The 22,694-nt window shown below is 46.8% G+C and overlaps 1 protein-coding gene and 1 non-coding gene across 2 annotated transcripts in view; both read left to right on the top strand.

Moving 5' to 3' along the window:
- The window catches only part of THBS4 (thrombospondin 4), a 48,140-nt gene that overhangs the window by 24,993 nt on the left and 453 nt on the right, over positions 1–22,694 (top strand). The window contains exons 4-21 of the mRNA XM_036410377.2: positions 820–928; positions 1,332–1,414; positions 1,728–1,779; positions 1,989–2,191; positions 3,710–3,847; positions 5,388–5,456; positions 8,680–8,832; positions 11,712–11,816; positions 13,249–13,356; positions 13,670–13,829; positions 14,903–15,021; positions 15,869–15,921; positions 16,603–16,796; positions 17,730–17,908; positions 18,439–18,487; positions 18,587–18,783; positions 19,383–19,555; positions 22,306–22,445. Coding sequence (XP_036266270.1) covers positions 820–928; positions 1,332–1,414; positions 1,728–1,779; positions 1,989–2,191; positions 3,710–3,847; positions 5,388–5,456; positions 8,680–8,832; positions 11,712–11,816; positions 13,249–13,356; positions 13,670–13,829; positions 14,903–15,021; positions 15,869–15,921; positions 16,603–16,796; positions 17,730–17,908; positions 18,439–18,487; positions 18,587–18,783; positions 19,383–19,555; positions 22,306–22,445 — 2,284 coding nt within the window. The remainder of the gene's footprint in view (positions 1–819; positions 929–1,331; positions 1,415–1,727; positions 1,780–1,988; positions 2,192–3,709; positions 3,848–5,387; positions 5,457–8,679; positions 8,833–11,711; positions 11,817–13,248; positions 13,357–13,669; positions 13,830–14,902; positions 15,022–15,868; positions 15,922–16,602; positions 16,797–17,729; positions 17,909–18,438; positions 18,488–18,586; positions 18,784–19,382; positions 19,556–22,305; positions 22,446–22,694) is intronic.
- On the top strand, positions 6,822–6,951 carry LOC118704006. The gene has a single exon (XR_004983243.1). It is a non-coding gene; the product is annotated as a small nucleolar RNA SNORA25 (small nucleolar RNA).

Consider the following 22,694-nt stretch of genomic DNA (forward strand, 5'->3'; position numbering starts at 1 on the left):
TATTTGCATATTAGCCTTTTATTATTATAGGCTGTCCAACACACTACCTGTTGCAGAGCACATGTTGAATATATCTTAACTTAGCTTTGAAAAGTAAAATTCCCCTGCAAATTCTTAGCATTTTAAAATAAAAAATGGTAACTTTACATTTGCAGATAACATAACATTTCTCTGTCATATACAGATATAATAATGGATTTGATGAGTCACAAAATAAAGGGGTGAGGAAACTGGCTTTGTGACTAACAATGAATGATTGACATGAACCAGTAAAGTGATAATATGATGCCATCTACCTAATAATCATAGAATATACCGAATATTCAGTGATAATATGATGCCATCTACCTAATAATCATAGAATATACTGTTTATTCATTCTCAAAATCCAAGACATTTCTAAAACCTGAAGCGAGGGCATCCTAAAAGCAATACTCTTTAAAACCAGAATGAATGAGTAGAATATTTATTGCAGTCTAAATTTCATAAACAAATTCCAGATAATTCTTAAGCGGTTCCTCAAAATAACTGTTAACCATGAAGGAAAAAAACCTGTCTTCTCCTCAGAGCCACTTTCATGAACTCTGAGGCCAAGTTGAATGTCAGCGTTTTCCTCGGCTCCTGGCTGAAGTTCAGAGTTGCTTCAGTGAGAAGGATAGGGCTGGCAGGCTTTAGGAAAAAATGCAAACCTACAACATTACATAAGGCGTCAGGGTCCAAGTTTACAGGGCTAGTCTGTTCTGAAAGATGTGTGATTACGCAGACACATTGGCTTTGGGTGCCTGAGCACTGTGTGGTATGAATCTGGTTTTTCTCCAGGACTTCTTGGAAGAGCTGAAGCTGGTGGTGAGAGGCTCGCTGTTCCAGGTGGCCAGCCTGCAAGACTGCTTCCTGCAGCAGAGCGAGCCGCTGGCCACCACAAGCTCAGGTGTGGGCCCTCGGGCACTTTGCATGCCTTCTTCAACACAGCAAGCCCCCAGGCCCCTGGATGGGCTGGGTCCCATCACCAAAGGGTGGGCTGTCCACAAAGCGGTCCTACGGGAGGGATCTCCAGACATCAGGCTCTTATGCCAAAATCCAGGGCAAGGAATATTTTCAATCCCCTTTTTATTTTTATTATTTTTATTTTTATGTTTATTTTTATAACACACATGGATTTTTGAAGTCTCCAGTGGTATCATGACCATTATTTTGGGGATGAACTACACCAAGTTAAATTCCTATGCCCTAGAATTTTGTCACAATTATTCTCTGGGAGATCATTTGCTTCGAGTGCCTGTAGAAATGGCTGTTACTGGCTGAATGCTCCTTACCTTTTGTCGTTGCTCTAGGAGACTTTAATCGACAGTTCTTGGGGCAAATGACACAACTGAACCAGCTACTGGGAGAGGTGAAGGATCTTCTTAGACAGCAGGTAACAACCAGGACTTACCATGAGAACAGCCCCGAGAAGCTCTGTGCGTGGGCTCGTGGAGCAGCAGGCCTACAGCACGGCCCGCGCAGCCCTCCCTCTGCGGACTCTTGACGCAAAGACTCTGGAAATGGGGGACAACCATGTGAAAAACACACCGGGGCTCCAGGCAGAGGGGGTGCCAGCAAGGCTTACTTTAGAACTACTTTAAGAAGTATTTAATAGCTTGCTACACATAGATTCTTTCATTCCTGGACTGTGTATCAGGTGCTCCTTTTCAATCTTTTTTTTTTTCCCCCTCTTTCCTTTTCTAAAGGTCAAGGAAACATCATTTTTGCGAAACACCATCGCTGAGTGCCAGGCTTGCGGTAAGTGCTCTTCTAGTAACTGGCTCATTCTGAGCTGGACAAGCAGATGCAGATTGATGAAGGGCCCGGGCCGGGGTGAGGCAACATTGGCTGCAGTTTCTGGAGGTTTGGCACAGAGGCGGAGGGAAGAGGACTTCATTGAAAAACCAAATTTTACTTAGTGTCGTTACGTTCCCTCGTGGTGAATAAGCCTATTGTTTTTCTCCTAGGTCCTCTTAGCTTTCAGTCTCCAACCCCAAGCACACTGGTGCCCCAGGCCCCCCCTGCACCCCCAGCCCCCCCAGTGCGCCTGTGTGACGCCAACTCGTGTTTCCGAGGAGTCCGATGCACCAACACCAGAGATGGCTTTCAGTGCGGGCCCTGCCCCGAGGGCTACACCGGCAATGGGATCACCTGCACTGACATTGATGAGGTAAGAGTTCAAGGGGACAGGAGAGAGGCCCCTAAATATCTTGCACCCCACACAGCTAATGGAAAAAGAGGCCAGGCTGATGACTAACGGATGACTTGGGTTGTCCTCCCAAGGCTACTTAAAAACTACTTCCTGATGAGTCCTTGGAGACCATGAGGCACTGTGAGCAGTGGGAGGAAGGAGGCATGACACATGGTTGTGGCTGTGTTCGTAATCTCTCTGTGTCTCCCATTCTTCTACTTGTCTGTGTTGCTGCAATCTGGAGATTTCAGCTTTATACTCTAACACCGATTGTTTTTCTTAAGCAGTTCGTGTTATACTTGTGATTTTTTTTTCTACACTTTTGCAAATGTGGGAGGGGCGAGATCTGTGTAAGGGTATATTCCAGAGGTTGCAACTGATTTCTTCAAGCTTCCTAAAATAGAAAACGAGACCTGTTGAGGCCCCATAACCTGCGAGTAACCAAAGTGTCAGGGATGGAGCCAGAAAGACCCACACAACAAATACAGGCTGGTTGCATGGCTGCCAAATATGCCGATGTAGGCTGTTTCAAGGTCATGGCTAGCCAACCAGTAGTCTAGTCCCCAAGTAGTGCTCATAGTAGGTAGCAAGGCTGCCATCAGAATGTGCCTTTCCCTTCCCAGCCAGCCAGAGGAAGGTCAGAAGGAGAAATGGAGGGGGTGAGGTACATGCAAGGACCTTAGACACACACACACACACACACACACACACACACACACACACCACCATCACCACCACCACCACCACCACCACCACCACCCCCTTGTAGGTTTGTGGTAGCGCTCCACTGATTAACGCTCTAGGTAGTAAGAAATTAAGATGGTCTCTAGTAATCCCTCAATTGCAGAAACATCTGTACACATTTCACAGAACTCCATCTGGTTTCTATCTGTGAGCTGGAATTTTTCTCCTTTTGAAAGGGCCAGAAGTGGTCGTGTTTTTTACATTAGTTGAACTGGTTTAAAAAAAAAAAAAAAAAAAAAATCTCCTAGAGACTCCAAGGGCCTCGCAGCTGCCATGGGCTTGCTAGGGCGCAGAGGCAGGCCCAGACTCTGGTGGATCACATCTAACTGAGGAAACAATTGCCCTCGCTTTGTGTTTTTCAAGGTCTTTTCTCTTGAGTAGTTGGTTCAGTAACGCCTTTGGGCCCACCTAACAGCCAGCCATCAAGTGGCCTGAGAGCGCTGTCCTTTCATTGATCTCTAAATTCCAAGTTAGATATCAGGGACTGGACCCTGGGAAGTGAAGGGATTAACATTAAGACCCTTTCCGCTTGGCTGTGCATTATTCTGTCATCCAGCAAAGCAACTCCAGATTGTGTTGGTCAGAGATTTCCTAGGGTAATTAGGACATTGGAAGCCTTTATTTCCTTTTACCATTCTGATCACCAAAAACTGACAGTTAAATGAATAAATGAGCTGTGTGGGTAGATAAATGAAAGTGTGAGAGTGTTTTCTCCAGCAGACTAATGACTTTGAATTTTTTTTCTCTCTCCAGTGCAGATACCATCCCTGCTACCCCGGTGTGCGCTGCGTGAACTTAGCTCCCGGCTTCCGATGTGACCCCTGCCCAGTGGGCTTCACAGGGTCCCCGGTGCAGGGTGTGGGGATCAGCTTTGCTAAGTCAAATAAACAGGTGGGCTGATGTTCGTTTTTTATTTAATTGCCAACCAAGAAGCTCCGGTTGGTTCATACCTCTTTCCTTTACCTCCCTGAGCAGCCAATGCCATGTCGAATCTCATGGGGCCAGTGAGCAAAGTAGGTGTTTACCAACTCATTTCTGAGTAAATGTTTGTAAAGTTTAGTAGGGAGGAAACTCTTAAATTGGGATGACAGAGCATCACTAGAGAAACACTGAATGAGGTAGCTCTGAAGATGACCATGATCAGAAGCTGTTTTAGAGATGAGAGGATTTCAAGAGTAGAAATAATTCCCTAAGGAAATCCACCGCCCATCTCCACCCCCCAACCCCCCGGCTTCTTCTTATATAAGCTGTAAATTGCCGTGAGCATTTGAGTACTTTGTGACAATCTCCATTTATTTCTAGATGCTCTATATCCTGGTCATTATTTAACTGGCTGACTGTGAAATTCTTTTTGATGTTTTCAGTCCTTAAAAATGGTTGGTCTATAAATATATTTTACTACCTTAGGGAAGTTATTAGCCTTAAAGAAGGGCAGGTTCATTATCTCCTAGCTGCCTATCAAGAGATTCCAGAGGACATCGTTTTTTTAGAGAAGAAAAAGGAGGCAAGCTAGTCAGATAGGAATGACAACAAGCCATTAGAGTAATGACTCGAAGTTTTCCTCCAAAGACAAAATCTCCAGGACTAAACCAAGTAAGATAGACAAAAAGAAATAGAAGGTGCTTTATGTAAGTTATTCAGGAGCCCTTCCCAGCAGATTTCCAGCAAGGTGGTAGATTGAACTAAGTAGAAGGGAGTCACCTTGATAAAATTTAACAAGGAATTTTAATGCATCACCAATATCAAAAGAAGTGAGAAGAAATGTTTCAGGTTTTGGAAACAAAGGGAACTCAAAACCAGAGCTATGGATGGAAGCTAATGTCACACCAGCTCATGGGAGGTGGCACTAGGTAGAGGTCCCGGGGTGAGGTCTGGGGTTTTAGCACCTACAAGAGGACAGCAGATGCAGCCTTGAGCCAGAGGAAGATCTAACCACCCTGAGCAAAGCCAGGAGCCTCAGAGAGCTATGTTCACCATTACACAGAGATGAGAAAACTTCCCAAGCCCCCAACATCAACAAGGAAGCCTGATGGCAGTTTGGGGACAAGGTTAACACAGATGAAAACTGTCCACCACAAATCAAAGCTCCAAGCTTATATCACATGCAGTTGTGAGCTCCAAAAATTCTCAGGTAGAAGTACATTGAGTCTCAAGCAGGAGAAAGGAAAAACTTTCTGGCTAAAAGGGTTGTGGGACAGATTAATCAAACAAGTTGTCTTTTCTGGACCACTTTAAATACAAAGTAGGCAACTATCACTTGAAATTAGGTTAAGTACAGACTGATGCAAACACAGGGAGATGGCTAAAATGACACCCTGATTTCCATTCTGCCTGAAATTTCCTGTCTTCACTTCAGGCAAGTATCAAAACACAGCAAAATTTATTTGCATTTCTACTTTAACGAATGTCTCTTTAAATCCTTCTGCACTAGGTCTGCACTGATATTGATGAGTGTCGAAATGGAGCATGTGTTCTCAACTCTATATGCACTAACACTCTGGTAAGTATTTCTCATGGTTGATGTGATCAAAACAGACCAGTTACTAAACCAAGTGTATATTTATAAATCTAACCTCAAACACACATAGAACATATGGGCATAACTTATTTGATTGGCGAATGAATTTGTGCTGCAAAACAGTTTTCAATATGTAAAGTAATTTTATAAGTATAGTTTTATGACTGCCAAACTTATTTATTTACTCTCCTGCCAAAGTTTCAGTGTTGGTTTTTAGATAAATACTAGAGGCCCGGTGCACAAAATTTGTGTATGGGGGAGGAGGGTGTATCCCTCAGCCCACCCTGCACCCTCTCCAATCTGGAACCCTTCCAGGGATGTCCAACTGACTATTTAGGCCCAATCCTATCACAATCCAGGACTGCTGGCTCCCAACTGCTCACCTGCCTGCCTTCCTGATTGCCCCTAACCGCTTCTGCCTGCCAGCCTGATAACCCCCTAACCACTCCCCTACCAGCCTGATTGATGCCTAACTGCTCCCCTGCCAGCCTGATTGCCCCTAACTGCCCTCCTCTGCAGGCCTGGTCTCCCCCAACTGCTCTCTCCTGCTGGCCTGGGGCCCCCACCCCAACTGCCCTTTCCTGCAGGCCCAGTCACCCCCAACTTCCCTCCTCTACCAGCCTGGTCCCTCTCAACTGCCCTCCCCTGCTGGCCATCTTGTGGAGGCCATCTTGTGTCCACATGGAGGCAGCCATCTAGTGTGTTGGAGTGATGGTCAATTTGCATATTACTATTTTATTAGATAGGATAGAGGCCTGGTGCACAGGTGGGGGGCAGCTAGTTTGCCCTGAAGGGTGTCCCAGATCAGGGTGGGGGTTCCCTTGGGGCATGGGGTGGCCTGGGTGAAGGGACCTATGGTGGTTTGCAGGCCAGTCATGCCTCCCAGTGACCCAAGTAGAGGTCCTGGTATCTGGGATTTATTTATCTTCTATAATTGAAACTTTGTAGCCTTATAGCAGAGGCCAGGGCTAGCCAGGGCAGGCAGAAAGCTAGGCTTCCTCCATTGCCAGAGAAACTCAAGCATCCTGCTCACTCCGTGGCTGCAGCCATTTTTGTTGGGATTTATTTATCTTCTATAATTGAAACTTTGTAGCCTTGAGTGGAGTCCAGGGCCAGCCAGGGTGTGTGGGAAGCTTGGCTTCCTCCATTGCCGGGGAAACCCAAGCCTCCTAGTTGCTCCATGGCTGCAGCCACCTTGGTTGGGTTAATTTGCATACCCACTACTGATTGGTTGGTAGGTGTGGCTTGTATGTATAGTGAAGTATGGTCAATTTGCATATTACTGTTTTATTAGATAGTATGATGACAAATATTATCCTTTTTGTATTTTAAAAGAATGAAGACCTTGGGTCATTTCAAAGAGAGCTTATGGAACTAAAACCAGGAGCTCTTAATGCTGTGACCTAAAATTGAAGTTCTCCATAGGATGTAATAGACACTCTCAATAGTGTCTATTTTGTCCTGAAGAGATATATGATTTCACTACTCATATTAGTGATTGGTGAGATGGGAAAGTAAATAAATTTTCCAAGTTTAAAAAAAAGAATGAAGACCGTCTTAGTTTATATTAATAGAATTAATAAACAGAATACGAATTTTATTGGTGATGACACAGTAAATTGTATTCATTATTCCCATAAAACTTTGAAATTAATTTGTATTAAATTAAAATGCTCAGCATTTAGATAGTTTAAACTATGAATCTTCATCCCAGGCAAACCTCTTGACCCTTGGCCCCAAAGCTCCCTTTTCTCTGATTCTTAGTAAGCCAAAGTGGCCCAGCCTAGGCTCATTTCCCCACCTACTCCCTCTCCTGTGCTCCTCCTATCCTAGCCCTTCCTTGTTTCACTGTCCCCAGTTTTAATAAACTGTCCTCTAAGAATAAAATAATAATAAAATAACATTTAAAACTTCAGATACGGGTTTTATTTCTGAAAGTTTCTATCAAATGTTTCCAAAATGATTGGTGTAGCAACTAGATTGTCAATGAAAGAACTGCCAAATCCATTTATGATGGCTCCTAACTTACTGTATGTCCCTGGGAAAAGTCATTTAATCTCTAGATTCCTATTTTCCTTGTATGTAAAAAAGCATTTTTAAAATGCCAATCCTTTATTTTAATCCTCACAGCAACCCTGTCAACAGGCACTATTGTCATCCCCATTTTATAGCTGAAAAAACTGAAGCACAGAGAGGTGAGGGGATTGGGCTAAGGCCACACGTGTCACAAGACTTCCCATGTGGCTGCACAGTCTGTGTTCTTACCCACAGACTCTCCTGCCTAGGAGGTCACAGGGACTGATAGCTTTTTACCGGGACACCAGTAGTCTGCACAAATAAATTTGGGAGACGTTGACAATAAGGTAATAACTAAAGCCACCAGGGAGAAGGAAAGTAGACAGTGGGACTGTCTAGAAACTCCGAGAGCCTCAGAAGATGAAGGAGCAGGCATAGAAAAAAGCAGAAGCAGAGAAAGGAGAGAACGGACCAAACGAGGCTGGCGATCAAGGAAGAGCACTGAAGCACATCCTCTGAACTTGGCAATTCAGGGTTGTTCGTCATTAAAACCATTGTGAACTTTATGTGGCCCTCTTTCATAATATGTAAATTTATCTCAGTAAAGATTAAAAAAAAAAAAGTTGCTTCTGGTTCTAGACATGCCATTGCAACGGAGCCAACAGCTCACTTGTAGGTTTCTCCCATAGCAGCCTACCTCATCACAATTGTCAGTGCGAGGCCACCAACATTTCTCTGGACCCTGTTCCTTTGTCATTAGTTGAAAAAAAAAAAAAAAGTGGGAGGAACAGTAAAAGAAAAATATTTTAACCTGTGTTTTAATCAAACCATCTCCCTTGTCCCAGAGCAAACTGTCTAACTTTACTCCCAGAACACGATGGGAGCTTTCCGCCCTTCTCCCTCACCCTCAGTGGAGGGTGGGCAGTCAGAGGGGAGGGTCACTGCTTAGCCCTCTGCCTCCTGTTCTCCTGTCCTTTCAGGCCTACATGGCCTGCTGCTGCTTCCCACCTGGTGGCGTCTTCCCCAGGATCCCCACCATCTTATAAGACATACATGTAAGCAGGGAGCCGGCATGGGCCTCACTTAATCCAGGCACCACTGAGTACACATGAAAGTAAACACCGTCACAGAACCTCTTTGCTCACAGTTCTGAGCTCCTGGTTTAGCATCTTCTCTTTGCTCCTTTCAGGGTTCTTATCGCTGTGGGCCTTGTAAACCCGGATACACAGGTGATCAGACGAGGGGCTGCAAACCTGAGCGGAACTGCAGAAACCCGGAACTGAATCCTTGCAGTGTGAACGCGCAGTGCATCGAGGAGAGGCAGGGGGATGTGACGTGCGTGGTGAGTTGTGTGTCACTTGCTTTACCGTGTCACCTTCCTCCATTTTAAACCCCCACCCAGAGTTTAAAACCATCTGTCATTCTACTTGCTTCAGGGCAAAAGTACTCAAACATGGAAACATTTCCACCAAGATAGACTGTAACAGCAGGAGGGTCAGCTGAGTTTGTGGGGAGCAATAGGAAGGTCCCTTAACCAGCAGCTGCATCTTCTCTCCCTGTTGGCCGTGGGTGGACACTGCCCCTTGGGCAGCTCAGGGGTGGAGCCCCCGCTCCCAAGCGCCTTTGGTGAAAGGCCTGAGAAATGTGCAGCAGGAGGCCAAGAAGCCTCCTTCCCTCCCTCCTATCTACTGTCCTAGTGATTTATTTGTATAACTTATATAACTTGAGGAGGAAGGCTTGTTCCTATCATCCAGTTCCAAGCCTCAGGCTCCAGAGTGTTGGGGATTCTAGGCACCAAGACATCCACCATGTGCAGCCGCTCACCTCCTCCTCCCGTTGCATCGAGCCAGGCCCTGGCAGGCGACCCTGAGTCTGACACTCACAGGTTCAAAGGGAGCATGTCCGAGTGGCTTCCCGGAGACCTCTTCCCTCTTCTCTGCACCTCACACTTGGACTTCCTTAAGCCCCCAACATTGTCTTCCATGAGCATATCCCTTTTCAAATGGGAGATATGAAAAGATTCAAAACTAAGTTGAAGTAAATATGATGCTATCAGCTCTCTCTGGCAATACAGAGTGCTGATGAAGGAACCAGCCAGGTCAGGGGGGACAGCCGGTTTCCCCAGTTCCCACTGGCTGGGCACATTTATCACCATCGAGAGGGAAGTGTATATCTATATTTAAATCCTAGTTTTCTGCGAACAAATTAACAATTTCCCTGGGATGGTGGGTGATCGGGCTCTTAATATGTTTTTGAATTTGTAATAAGGCGCAATGACAGATGGTAAAAGATTAATACACTTGGTGTGACTACTAAAATAATTTAATCTGCCAGAAAACAGCTCATTAAAAATGTATTTGTTCCTAGAGGAGATTTTTTTCTTCATTAAAATGAGTCAAGGTCCATACCCCATAGCTGAGCTTCTCAGGCCTTCTGAAGGCTCCGCGGAGGCATCTGAGCAGACTGGGGGAGTGCAGGAGGGGGTTTGGAAGCCTGCCTTAAATCTTTGGTCGCAGAAGGCGAGTGCAAATGATTGGGAATGGGCAGGCTGCCGCTTGGGAAGTCACTGGTCTCAAATCACCTTATTTTGATCAGCGAGGCCAGGAAATGTGGCATTTACTCCTGTGAGGTTTCTTTTCCCTTGGCCCTGAAGCTGTTCCTCAGACTCCTTCTCCTCTTCCTGCCCTTCCAGCTCCTGGGGGTTTTCCAGGCCCCGTCTCCCATGTTCTTCTGTCTGCCCCTCCCAGGGGCACCCAGCCTGCCCCTGAGCTGAGCTCCCAGGTACCATCTCATCCCCAGGACACCACTTATGGGATGATTTCTGCTCTCCTTGGTTTGACTATGGACTATCAGAGGAAGAACTCAAAGTGGCCGTTAACCAGATATCCTAGTACATGGCAGAAGACCCCGGGCTTGGGTTCAAGTCCCAGCTCTGAGGCCCTGAGCAAGGGACCTACTCACTCGGAGCCTGGTTGCTGCTTGTGTAAATGGAATAACAGGGACCTTGCAGCAACACAGTAACAATTGGAGACAGTGGCTGTAGCGTCTGGTGTGGAAGGACTGGTGTTTTATTGCCTGTTCTGCTGACAGTGAGGCTTGCTCTCGGTGGCTAGTGGTGGCCAGATACTTGGGTAGACTTTTCCAGGGAAGTAGTGAGCAGCACACAGACCCAGCACTGTGCCTCTGGACACCGGCTCCTGGTAAAGGGGATAAGTAGAGGTCAATCACCTTAGGAGGGTGGTCCTCTGGTGGAAATTGACCTGGAAAACTGTTAGACTCAGAGAGATGACTGTGGCTCAAGAATGATAAGGAAAGTGCCACGTTTCCCCAGGGAAAAGAAATTGGACAATCGTATGGAGAACTTTTTACAGTAATTCAAAATTACAAACACCTTGAACCAGGAATTTCACACTAAGAAACCAATGTAGAATAGCACACATACTAGAGTTATTTGTTGCAGCATAGTTTTTCATCTAAAAAGTGTTTAAAACCTAACACTCACCAGAAGAGCACTGGTTGAATTCATTGAAGTACGTACATACCACCTTGTGTATGATATATCTGTTGCCATTTTTAAAAAAGACAACTCTAGCCAAAACCGGTTTGGCTCAGTGGTAGAGCGTCAGTCTTCGGACTGAAAGATCCCATGTTCGATTCCGGTCAAGGGCATGTACATTGGTTGCGGAAACATCCCCAGTAGTGGGTGTGCAAGAAGCAGCTGGTCGATGTTTCTCTCTCATTGACATTTCTAGCTCTCTATCTCTCTCCCTTCCTCTCTGTAAAAAATCAATAAAATATATTTAAAAAAAAAAAAAAAAGACAACTCTACATGAAGTGGTTTAGAAAGAGCTCCAAGGTACAATGTTAACTTCTAAAATATCAAGATGGCATATATATGTATTGGCTACCAATTGTGTGAGGATAGAGGAAAAGAATGATGTGCATTTGCTTGTCTGTGCGTAGCCTGTCTCTCTGCGTGCGCCTGGGAACTGATTACCTTGCTTGCCTGAGCTAAGGGAACAGGAGTGAAGAGTCACACTGTTGAAGTTTGAACCATTAGATTATTGAAAAAAACAATCCTTTTAAAGTCCTTCCCAACAAGGCTGTCTGGCTCTGGGCCCCCCCTCCGGAGACGTGCACACAGGAGCAGAGGCTCTTGGCAGCCACCAGCCTCCCTCCAGGCTCCGCTCCCCAGGCCTCTGACAGGCTTTCCCTTCACAGTGCGGAGTCGGATGGGCTGGCGATGGCTATTTCTGTGGAAAGGATGTGGACATTGACAGTTACCCAGACGAAGAACTGCCATGCTCTTCAAGGAACTGCAAGAAGGTATGGGGCGGGGGGTGGGGGAGAGTAGGAAATTAACTCACTCTCTCTCTCTCTCTCTCTCTCTCTCTCTCTCTCTCTCTCTCACACACACACACACACACACACACACACACACACACACACACTGTGGCTTTCTGAAGTCCTAACTGAAACGGGAGAGGTTCTGTAGGTTCCACTGAAATTTGCATTTTTAGAAGGGCTGCTGCTTAACTAGCAAAACAGCGATCAGTATGCTGAAACTGGTTTGGCTCAGTGGATAGAGCGTCGGCCTGTGGACTCAAGGGTCCCAGGTTTGATTCTGGTCAAGGGCACATTCCCAGTGGGGGATGTGCAGAGGCAGCTGATCAATGTTTCTCTCTCATCAATGTTTCCGGCTTTCTATCCCTCTCCCTTCCTCTCTGTAAAAAATCAATAAAATATATATATTTTTAAAAACAGCAATCAGTAATAAAGTCAGGCAGCCACAGTTGTCCTGAGGTTTAGTTTAAAACAAATGTAGACAGGTGGTGTGGGAAACAGGGAGAAGCTGGTAAAAGGGTTAACCAACTGGTTATAACCAAGGGTTATAAACTTCAGTTATAAAATAAATAAGGTCAGAGGATCTAAGGTTTAACATGGTGACTATAGTTGATCACACTATTATAGAGTTGAAATTTGCTAGGAGAGTAGAACTTAAATGTTCTCAGCAAAAGAAAAGGGAAATATGTGAGGTGATGGATCTGTTAGTTAACTCAGTGGGAGAATCCTTTCACAATATGAATGAATGCAAATTGTCACATTGTACACTTCAAATAGCTTCAATGTTGTCAATTATTCCTCAATAAAGCTTGAAAAAAAGACATATGTATATCCCAAGAAGCTAGAAACATCAATCAGAAAGGATATATGCACCCCTATGTTCATAGCAGCACAATTTACAATAGCTAGGATTTGGAAACAGCCTAGGTGCTCATCAGCAGATGATTGGATCCAAAAACTATGGTACATTTACCCAATGGAATATTATGCTGCCATAAAAAAGAAAAAAATTCTCGTTTGCAGCAACCTGGATGGAATTGGAGAACATCATGCTGAGTGAAACAAGCCAGTCAATGAAAGAGAGATACCACATGACCTCACTTATTTATGGATGATAAAGAACATTATAAACTGAAGAACCAAAAGATATAGAGACAGTAAAGCAACAGCAGACTGTCAAATTATAGCTGGGAGGTTGGGGAGATCTGAGGGAGATAAGAGATCAACCGAAGGACTTGTATACATGCATATAAGTACAACCAATGGACACAAAACTCTGGGGAAGGAGGGTATGTACGGGAGGGGGGGGGCATTGGTATATGTACAAAAATAATTTAAAATATATATTAAAAAAAAGAGAGAAAAAGAGAAAAGACATATGTAGATGTCTCTCTGAGCTGTGTTTCCCCCTCAGGACAACTGCAAGTACGTGCCAAACTCTGGCCAAGAAGACGCAGACGGAGATGGCATTGGCGATGCTTGTGATGAGGATGCTGACGGCGACGGGATCCTAAATGAGCAGGTACCTGCTTTGAGGGGAGGGCCTGTGAATGGCCATGTGCCAGGGATGATGGAAGAAAGCCCTTGAAGTGAACTATTAATATTTCTATTAATCATCCCAAATGTTAGTTCCCATGGCTGCATCCCCACAGCACTGCAACTTTTTATCTAAGATCCTCAAATGTTTAAAATATAAAACCTACAAAGTCGGGCCTCCTGAGTTCCGACAGCTCATGACCATGGGGCGGAGGTTGGCCAACAGCCACCACAGCGCCAAATACACGGAGGGGAAGCAGTAACAGTCGAAGTGCATGTCCGGTCTTCTGCTCCTGTAGGATAACTGTGTCTTGACTCACAACGTGGACCAGAGAAACAGCGACCAAGATATCTTCGGGGATGCCTGTGACAACTGCCGGGATGTCCTCAACAACGACCAGAAAGACACCGATGGGGATGGAAGAGGAGACGCCTGCGATGACGACATGGATGGAGATGGTGGGTTTGGCTCGTTTTGTAACGGATTGGGGACTCTGGTCCTTTTGCCCTGTTGTCTTTGAGGAGCAGGAATAAAATTTCCGACTCGGAGGGCCTTCCTAGTGGAGGTTGCATGTAGCCTGCTTCTGGGGACCCGAAGTCCACCTGTGTCTGTGGAAGGAGACTCCACAGCCCACGGCCCTTGTTAAGAACCTGGGTGTTTCTGGAACTCCACATCATTGCCAGAAACCTTTTAGGAAATGCTCCTAGCAGTACCTCGTCAGGGCGGTGTCTCTGTAGGGCAGGGGTAGGGAACCTTCGGCCCATGGGCCGTTTAAGGCCTGTTACATAATTTGGGCTGGCCCTGCTTGAGGCATTAGGGTTGAGTTAATTAAATGTTTGACCAAATATAGCAGGCTAAATTTTTTTGTTGTTCTTAATCCTCACCTCAGGATATTTTTCCATTGATTTTTAGAGAAAGTGGAAGGGAGCAGGAGAGACAGAGAAACATCGATGTAAGAGAGTCATGTCAATTGGTTTCCTCCCTCATATGCCTCTGACCGGGGCCAGGGATTGAGCCTGCAACCAAAATATGTGCCTTTGACTGGAATCAAACCCAGAACCCTTCCATCCCAGGGCTGACGCTCTATCTGTTGAGCAAAACTGGCTAGGGCTAGCAGGCTAATTTTTAAGCTGATAATTTTGTATGGCTGGCAAATGTTATAAATATCCAAATGGCCCTTGGCAGAAAAAGGTTGACCACCTCTGTTGTAGGGTATCTATCTTTCAGATTATACCTTTCCCCACTCCCCCTCTGTTCTTGTGTGTTCCCTCCCTCCCTCCCTCCCTCCCTCCCTCCCTCCCTCCCTCTCTCTCTCTCTCTCTCTCTCTCTCTCTCTCTCTCTCTCTCTCTCTCTCTCTCTCTCTCTCTCTCTCCATCCTTTGACCTTACCTCCAGATAGCTGCTGAGAAAGTGGTGGCTCTCTGAGGATGGCCCACGCCTGTGAAGGCCTGACCTCTCAGCCCCCGGAAGTGTGTGTCCCAGACCTGTCTGTGCTGTTCACCTGACTCAGGGACGCATTCCTTTCTCGTAGGAATAAAAAACATTCTGGACAACTGCCAGAGAGTTCCCAATCGTGACCAGCAGGACAGGGATGGCGATGGCGTGGGGGATGCCTGTGACAGTTGTCCTGATGTCAGCAACCCTAACCAGGTCAGTGGGACATAGGGGAACTTGAACTCTTGGCTGAACTCCTCTGTGCAAAGATGCCTGAAAGACCAGTGCCTCGAACAAACAGCAGAGCCCAGCAGCTCAGTTCTTTGCTGTTGCCATATACCTACCGAAGCAGAGGTATATACTGGAGCTGGCAGGGGGGATAGGAAGACCATTACAGGAGATCTGAGCCCGTCTGGACTAATCGCACTGGCTGTAGGGTGCCTGTGAGGTTGGATTATGCGTTTAATGATACTCAAACCATGACATGGAAATTAACCGTGGGAAACCTTGTGTCCCGTTAGTCCCCGAACCCCTGCATGACTATGAAGGGACATTTCAGATTAAGTTCAGTTGGTGACCTGCTGTTTCCCTTCCCTCTCCCCCTTCCTGTCTGGATAATTGGGGGTGATGTGTCATGTATTTTAAAGCCTGAGAGAGGGGGGTCATTGTTGCCCTCTGCAACTTGCTTTCGCTCTGGCTCAATTCCAAACGGCAGAAGCAAAGCAAAGCCGGCTTGCCTTGTCCCTGTGCCTCTGGCTAGCTCCCTTCCGACCCATGATAGGGCTCCATGTCTCCACCTGCCACCAGGCGGCCCCGGCACCCTTCTGATCAGCTCATCTGGTGTGTGGGCAGCCCAGCCGTGGAGCCTGATATTTTGGAAGGTTTTCCTGAAAATTCCGCATTGTGCCTACACCAATATGGTGGTGTCCTTTTGCAGTTTTACACAGTCCTGACTCGAGAGAAATAATCCTGAGACCCAGTGATGATGGGCCGGGTCTGCCTTCTCCGGGACATTCTGTGCAGCAGGCCCAGGGATAAATAACATGCTCTGTTCTCTTTCCAGTCTGATGTGGACAACGATCTGGTTGGGGACTCCTGTGACACCAATCAGGACAGGTAGGGGGCCTCTCCCAGCTGCACAGGGCCAGAGGAAACATCTGGAGGGTTTCACCCTTCAGAGCTTTCTGCTACTGTGGGATCTCTCTGGGTAGATGGAGCTGCTGGCGGACGGTAGCCCTGACACAGCTCAGGGCCACTTCACTTCCCTGGAAGTTGTGTATTAGGGGGTGATGGTATCAGGAGTGCCCCTGCACTCTAGCAAGGGCAAGCTGATTACGGGAGAGGCAGTCTAGTGTCATACTTCAGAGGATGGGCTCCAGAGTGACACAGCCAGATACAATCCCACTTTTCACTTACAAACTTAGGCAAGTTACCCAATCTTTTGCACCTCAATTTTCCCATCTATAGAATGGGGATGACAATAGCATGTAGTTCATAGGACTGCTGTGATGATTACTTAGAGAAAAGTGCACACTATAGTTTCTGTTGCAAACAGATCTATCTAGCACTCAATAGATACTGGTTCTTCTACTATTATATTCTCTCAGCTCTGGAGAACTTCACCCACATCCCAAAATAGAAAGTTGTCTGTTTGCTACAGGGCAGCCTTACCCAAGGACACATGTGTCTGGTCAAAAACCAACCAGGCCTGGCTAAAACCCCCAACCCAGACTCTGCCTCCTGAGAGCTGGACCCTTGCTGCCCTGTGACTCCAACTGCCTCTCCTTCCTCCCACAGTGACGGAGACGGGCACCAGGACACCACAGACAACTGCCCCAACGTCATCAACAGTGACCAGCTAGACACCGATAAGGATGGAATCGGTGACGAGTGTGATGACGACGATGACAATGACGGCATTCCAGACCTGGTGCCCCCTGGACCGGACAACTGCCGGCTGGTCCCCAACCCGGCCCAGGAGGACAGCAACAGTAAGTGGGCTCAGCCCGGGACCGCACGGGACTCCCGGGCTCCCTTCAGACAGCACCAGGTGGCACACCTCTCCCAGGGAGCCCGCTTCTCTGAGTAGCCACAGCTCGTGTGGACACTAGACGTCTGGTAGTTTCCATTCTCCAGCTGTCGGAGAAAAGCTGCTGTGCAATTCTGAGGAGCCCTCAGAGGAAAGCATGTTGGCAGGGAGCAGCCACATGCTCCTGCTCAACGAGCCTGGAGAGCTCTCTGCTATCTCACTCCCCTCTCCCGGACTCATAGACAAAGAGGAAAGAGAGAAGGCACAGCAGCCAATGGCTTAGGTGGGGTCACAGATGCAGATGTCTGCAAGGGTCAAACCAATAAGGAAAGGTGTGCATCAAGCCAGAAATGAGACAGCAGCAAGGGACTGTGGTGAGCCATGAGGGCCCACCCACCCACAGCTATGCAGATTCCAATAAATTAGCACCATCAGCTGAACAAAACATACTCTGGGCCAGATTCAGTCTCAGAACCACTTAGAGATAAATTCTGGTGACAATATCCATGCTTTTTATAATTAGGAAGTTGTGTAAGTTCTATAGGCATTTGCTTATATAGGGTCAGGCTTAAGACCCACCAGGTGGTGAACCCCACTGTTCTCAGAGGACACCCAGGGTTGCTTGTGAGGCCTATTTTGAACAGTTCCTTCACTGAGTCCCAAGTAAGTTCTTTTGTCACAAACAGTGGGTTCACCAACTCAGCACCAGGACTGCAGGGTGGGCGGGAGCAGGCTCAGACGTGGCTGATGTCAAGGCCTCCTTTCCCACTGGGTGGGCAGCCCTGTCCTGGGGTGGGCCTTGGGCTTCTGTTCCTTGTCCAGCCCCTCTTCTCTTCAGGAGTGGTGGTGGGTGCCAGCCTTACAAGTTCCCTTCTCCCTCTTCCACCCCGCTCAGATGACGGCATAGGGGACCTCTGTGAGACAGACTTTGACCAGGACAAGGTCATCGATCGGATTGACGTCTGCCCGGAGAATGCTGAGGTCACCCTGACTGACTTCCGGGCCTACCAGACAGTGGTCCTGGACCCTGAAGGGGATGCTCAGATCGATCCCAACTGGGTAGTCCTGAACCAGGTGAGTCACATGATTGCCAACATCTCAGCTTTGCCTGAACAGACATAGGCCCTAGTAGGTAACGTTTAGAGTAGGGGTGTCGAACTCAATCAGAGAAGGGGCCAAAATCTAAAATCCAGCCTAAATCGCGGGCCGAATGGTTTACTGAACAGTCATAAACTGTCATTGTGATGGAAACGCAGCAGAGTGCAGTGATGACAGCGTGGTGCGGGCCACATTGCAAGGCCTGGCGGGACGGATTTGGCCCGTGGGCCTTGTGTTTGACACATGTGGTTTAGAGAGTGCAAAGCCAGGCACATTCCTCATCACAGCTATTCCTCACAAGGCTTTATTGAGTCAGCTTAAGGGACAGTTTTAGCAAAATTATTTCTATTTGGCTTCAAGCCCAAACAAAGAAGAACAATCCCTCAGATAATGCAGTCTCTACATGGAGGTCAGAGGTCGCTGACCGCTCGCCCATGGGGCCTGAGGTTTGGGGCTCACTCTGCCCCTTTGAAGAATGCTCCTCACTCCTTCAACTCTCTCCGCAGGGCATGGAGATTGTGCAAACCATGAACAGCGACCCTGGGCTGGCAGTCGGTATGTCCCGGGCCTTCAGTACCACTTGTGTAGAATCCATTCTTCCCAGCTACCCGTGTGGCTTTGTCCGCTTTTCTAACTGTATTCTGATCTCCACAGGATACACGGCTTTCAATGGAGTTGACTTCGAAGGGACCTTCCACGTAAATACCCAGACGGATGACGACTATGCCGGCTTCATCTTTGGTTACCAGGACAGCTCCAGCTTCTACGTGGTCATGTGGAAGCAGACGGAGCAGACGTACTGGCAGGCCACCCCCTTCCGGGCCGTCGCAGAACCTGGCATTCAGCTTAAGGTATGGGTCAAGTCACTCATCTCAGTTTATCCTGCGCCCTCATCCTCCTTTTGAATTCCATGGTCTTCCCTGTGGCAATGTTTGCATTCATGCTAGTGTTCAAGTCAGGGAACAGTCGAGTCCACCCGGGTCCTTGCCTATGTACGAGCCACATTCTAACTTCCAGATGGCTCTAGCGGTGGGACCGTCAGTCTGAGCAGGATCCCAGAGGTGGAGAAGATTTAGAGGTATATCTCAGGCACACTATTGGGAACTGTTTCCTCGGTGTGGCCTCCTTCATAGGGAGGGGCTGAGAGCTGCCTCTCCCTCCTGCTGGAGAAAAGACATATTTCAGAACCTTCTTGGGGCAAATGTGGGGAGCAATGGATGGATAGCAGGAAAAATATGGGATGGGTGAGTGGAATATTAGACAGCGCTGGTTTTTAAAGGGCTAGGATCACCTCAGTAGAAATGGCATCCTAAGGATTTATGCTTTTGTCCAAATCCAGGGCAGCCAGATTGTAACCATGAACTCACTCACTGCCCCGTCACCACCCCACAGACCCAGGAAGGGTGGCCTGTGTGTTCTGTCCTAAAACCCTGCTCCTGTCCCTGTCCAGGCTGTCAAGTCTCAGACAGGTCCCGGGGAGCATCTCCGGAATTCCCTGTGGCACACCGGGGACACCAGCGACCAGGTCAGGCTGCTGTGGAAGGACTCGAGGAACGTGGGCTGGAAGGACAAGGTGTCCTACCGCTGGTTCCTGCAGCACCGGCCCCAGGTGGGCTACATCAGGTAGGCGGACCGCCCTCTCAAAGCACACCCTCATTCTGCAGCGCAGGCCAGGCTTTCTGAGACCTTGGGCTGTGGCTCCCTAAAAGAGGTGGGAGGAAGACTCAGGCCTGACCGGGTGGCTGCGACTCCACCCACACCTCCCGCGATCCCCTGCGCCATCCCCCACTTGTAAATGTTTCACACTGCCGTGAGTCCTTTAGAGTCTGTCTTTCCTCCTGGACATTAGCTCCACGAGGGTTGTGCCTGTGTCTTATTTCATCTTGGTCTACCAGCGCCTGGCATGTTCCACATGCGGCGTACACGGGTCTTCATGTAAGTCCGTGGTTCTCAACCTTCTAATGCTGTGATCCTTTAACACAGTTCCTCAAGTTGAGAGCTGCTAGCAGGGTCGATCAGAAAACACAGATATTTACATTACAATTCATTAACTGTAGCAAAATTTCGTACAGTTATGAAGTAGCAACGAAAATAATTTTATGGTTGGGGGTTACCACAACATGAGGAACTGTGTTAAAGGGTCGCGGCATTAGGAAGGTTGAGAACCACTAATGTAAGTCAATGTAATCTGCCTTATTTCCCTATAGGGCTATTTTTAAAACAAACTAAAAACTATTCTCAGAAGCTAGGACTATAGCTATGGAATTTAGACAGTTACTCACTTTCTCATTCCTCCAGCTTATGCTGTGTGTTCACGAAGCAGCATGGGTTACAGCCTTCTGATACAGCAGCCTAGAGGGAAAAGGAAACCATGAGGCCAATTCTTCGAGACTTCACATATAGAATGTGCTGTTTGTCTCACAATCACATGGTCTTATTCTCAGCCCTGTTAAGTCCAAGGCCCCTTTTTTATAATATATTTTTAACCATCTCTGTCTCAAATGGAATCACAGAAAACATAACCTGCACATATAGTTTTATAAAAATCAATTTGATCCCTAACGATAGAAAAATACTTTACAACCAAATGATGTAAATGCTTGGACCTTATCACACCAAAACACAGAGAGAGACGTGCACCCATTCCTAGAATCACTGTGTAGGTGACATTCTAAAATGGATTGTGGTGTTGGTGACTTCACTATTACAGTGGTGATGCCAACAGGAATGTGAATTTCTAAAATGGTAAACAGCCTCTTTTTTCATCTTAATTTTTCAATTACAGTTGACATTCAACATTATATAGCATAGTATAACATAGGTGTGTGGTACAGTGGTTAGACATTTCTATCATTTACGAAGGGAGCTCCCCCATAAGCCCAATTGACACCATACATGGTTATTACAATATTATTGACCATATTACCTATGTTGTACTTTGTGACTATTTTGTAACTGTAACTACTCTCTACCTTGGATCTGTACTTCTTAATCCCTTCATCTTTTTGTCCTGCAACCATCAGTTTATGTATTCTATATCCATGAGTTTGTTTTTTAATATATTTTTATTGTTTTCAGAGAGGAAGCGAGAAGGAAAGAGATAGCAACATCAGTGATGAGAAAATCATTGATTGGCTGCCTCCTGCATGCCCCTACTGAGGATTGAGCCCACAATCTGGGTATGTGCCCTTGATCAGAATCAAACCCAGGACCCTTCAGTCCACAGGCCAACGCTCTATCCACTGAACCAAACCAGTTAGGGCCATGAGTTTGTTTTTGTATAGCTTTAACTCAACAGTTTCTCAACTTGCCTACACAAAACAGTTTATTCTTGTATTATTTATTAGTAACTATAAACCAACTTTTGCCCATCCCTGTATTAAAACAGTGCAAAGAATACATGTTCTGTAGTAAAAAAAAAAAAAAAAAAAAAAAAAAAAAAAGTCGAAACTAGTTTGTCTCAGTGGATAGAGTGTTGGCCTGTGGACTGAAAGGTCCCGGGTTTGATTCCAGTCAAGGGCATGTACCTTGGTTGTGGGCACATCCGCAGTGGAGGGTATGCAGGAGGCAGCTGATTGATGTTTCTAACTCTCTATCCCTCTCTCTTCTCTGTAAAAAATCAATAAAAATATATATATTTTTTAAAAAGAACACATGTTCACAAGTAAAAGGGAGTTAGGATGTAGGCCTGGGTAATGACTAAGCAGGCTCCTCACCTACCTCCGTGTCCTCTAGAATGAAGGACAAGTGTTGCCTGCTCCCTCCGGGGCCTTGTAAGCAGCCCTGGCTTCATTAATGCCACAGTGACAGCATTTCTAAAGCCCTGCTGAAGGGAGTGTCGCTCCTAATGAAAGTCCCTGCCCGAGGTGCCACCAAAAGAAATGCATCAGGCCTAAGGACAGCAGCCTTTTTTAGGCATGGCGTCTCGCCAAGGTAACTCTCAGAACAGTGAAGCCACAGAACTTCTCGGTCCTGGGTCATACTGTGATTTCTCTGTAACTGGCTAACAAGTACCCATAGAATGTGTCTCTGCCCGGTGTCTTGTTAGACCTTTGGGGACACAAGTTTAAGGTGACCAGATGTCCCGCTTTTGGCAGGACAGTCCCGATTTTTAACTTGTCCTGCGTCCTGCGGTGTTTTTAAAAAAGTCCCAATTTTTTTAAAGATTTTTCCAAAAGCGGGATGTCTGGTCACCTTACACAAGTTGGGAAGACATGATCCCTGACTTCTAGCAGGGCAGGGGAATAGCTGGGGCACAACCCAGGTGTGTGAAAAACAGAACAGGAACAGGAGCAAAGATGTGCCTCAGGATGGGCACTTCACCTCACCTCGGTATGAGTTTCATGGACGTGCTCGGGCTGTGTTGTCCACAGGGTGCGCTTTTATGAAGGCTCTGAGTTGGTGGCTGACTCCGGAGTCACCATAGACACCACCATGCGAGGCGGCCGGCTCGGCGTCTTCTGCTTCTCCCAAGAAAACATCATCTGGTCCAACCTTAAGTACCGCTGCAATGGTAACGTACCTTCTTGTTACTGCGCAGTATCACTAGAAGTAATCCACTAATGCCGCCTCGTTTTTATGGCACACCTCCCTCCAGAAGCCCAAAGTTTATGCCACATATTTATTAAAACCTGGTCGTCCCTGTAAACGAAGTAAAGGGTAGATCTCACTTTTCCTATTTGATAGATGAGGACATTGAGACGCGTGGCATAGGGTTTGAGGTTCAGTGAGAAATTCGGTCAGGTTTAATTTTCAGGCAGCC

The sequence above is a fragment of the Pipistrellus kuhlii genome, unplaced genomic scaffold, assembly GCF_014108245.1.
Source record: "Pipistrellus kuhlii isolate mPipKuh1 unplaced genomic scaffold, mPipKuh1.p scaffold_m20_p_4, whole genome shotgun sequence".
NCBI classification, from domain to species: domain Eukaryota; kingdom Metazoa; phylum Chordata; class Mammalia; order Chiroptera; family Vespertilionidae; genus Pipistrellus; species Pipistrellus kuhlii.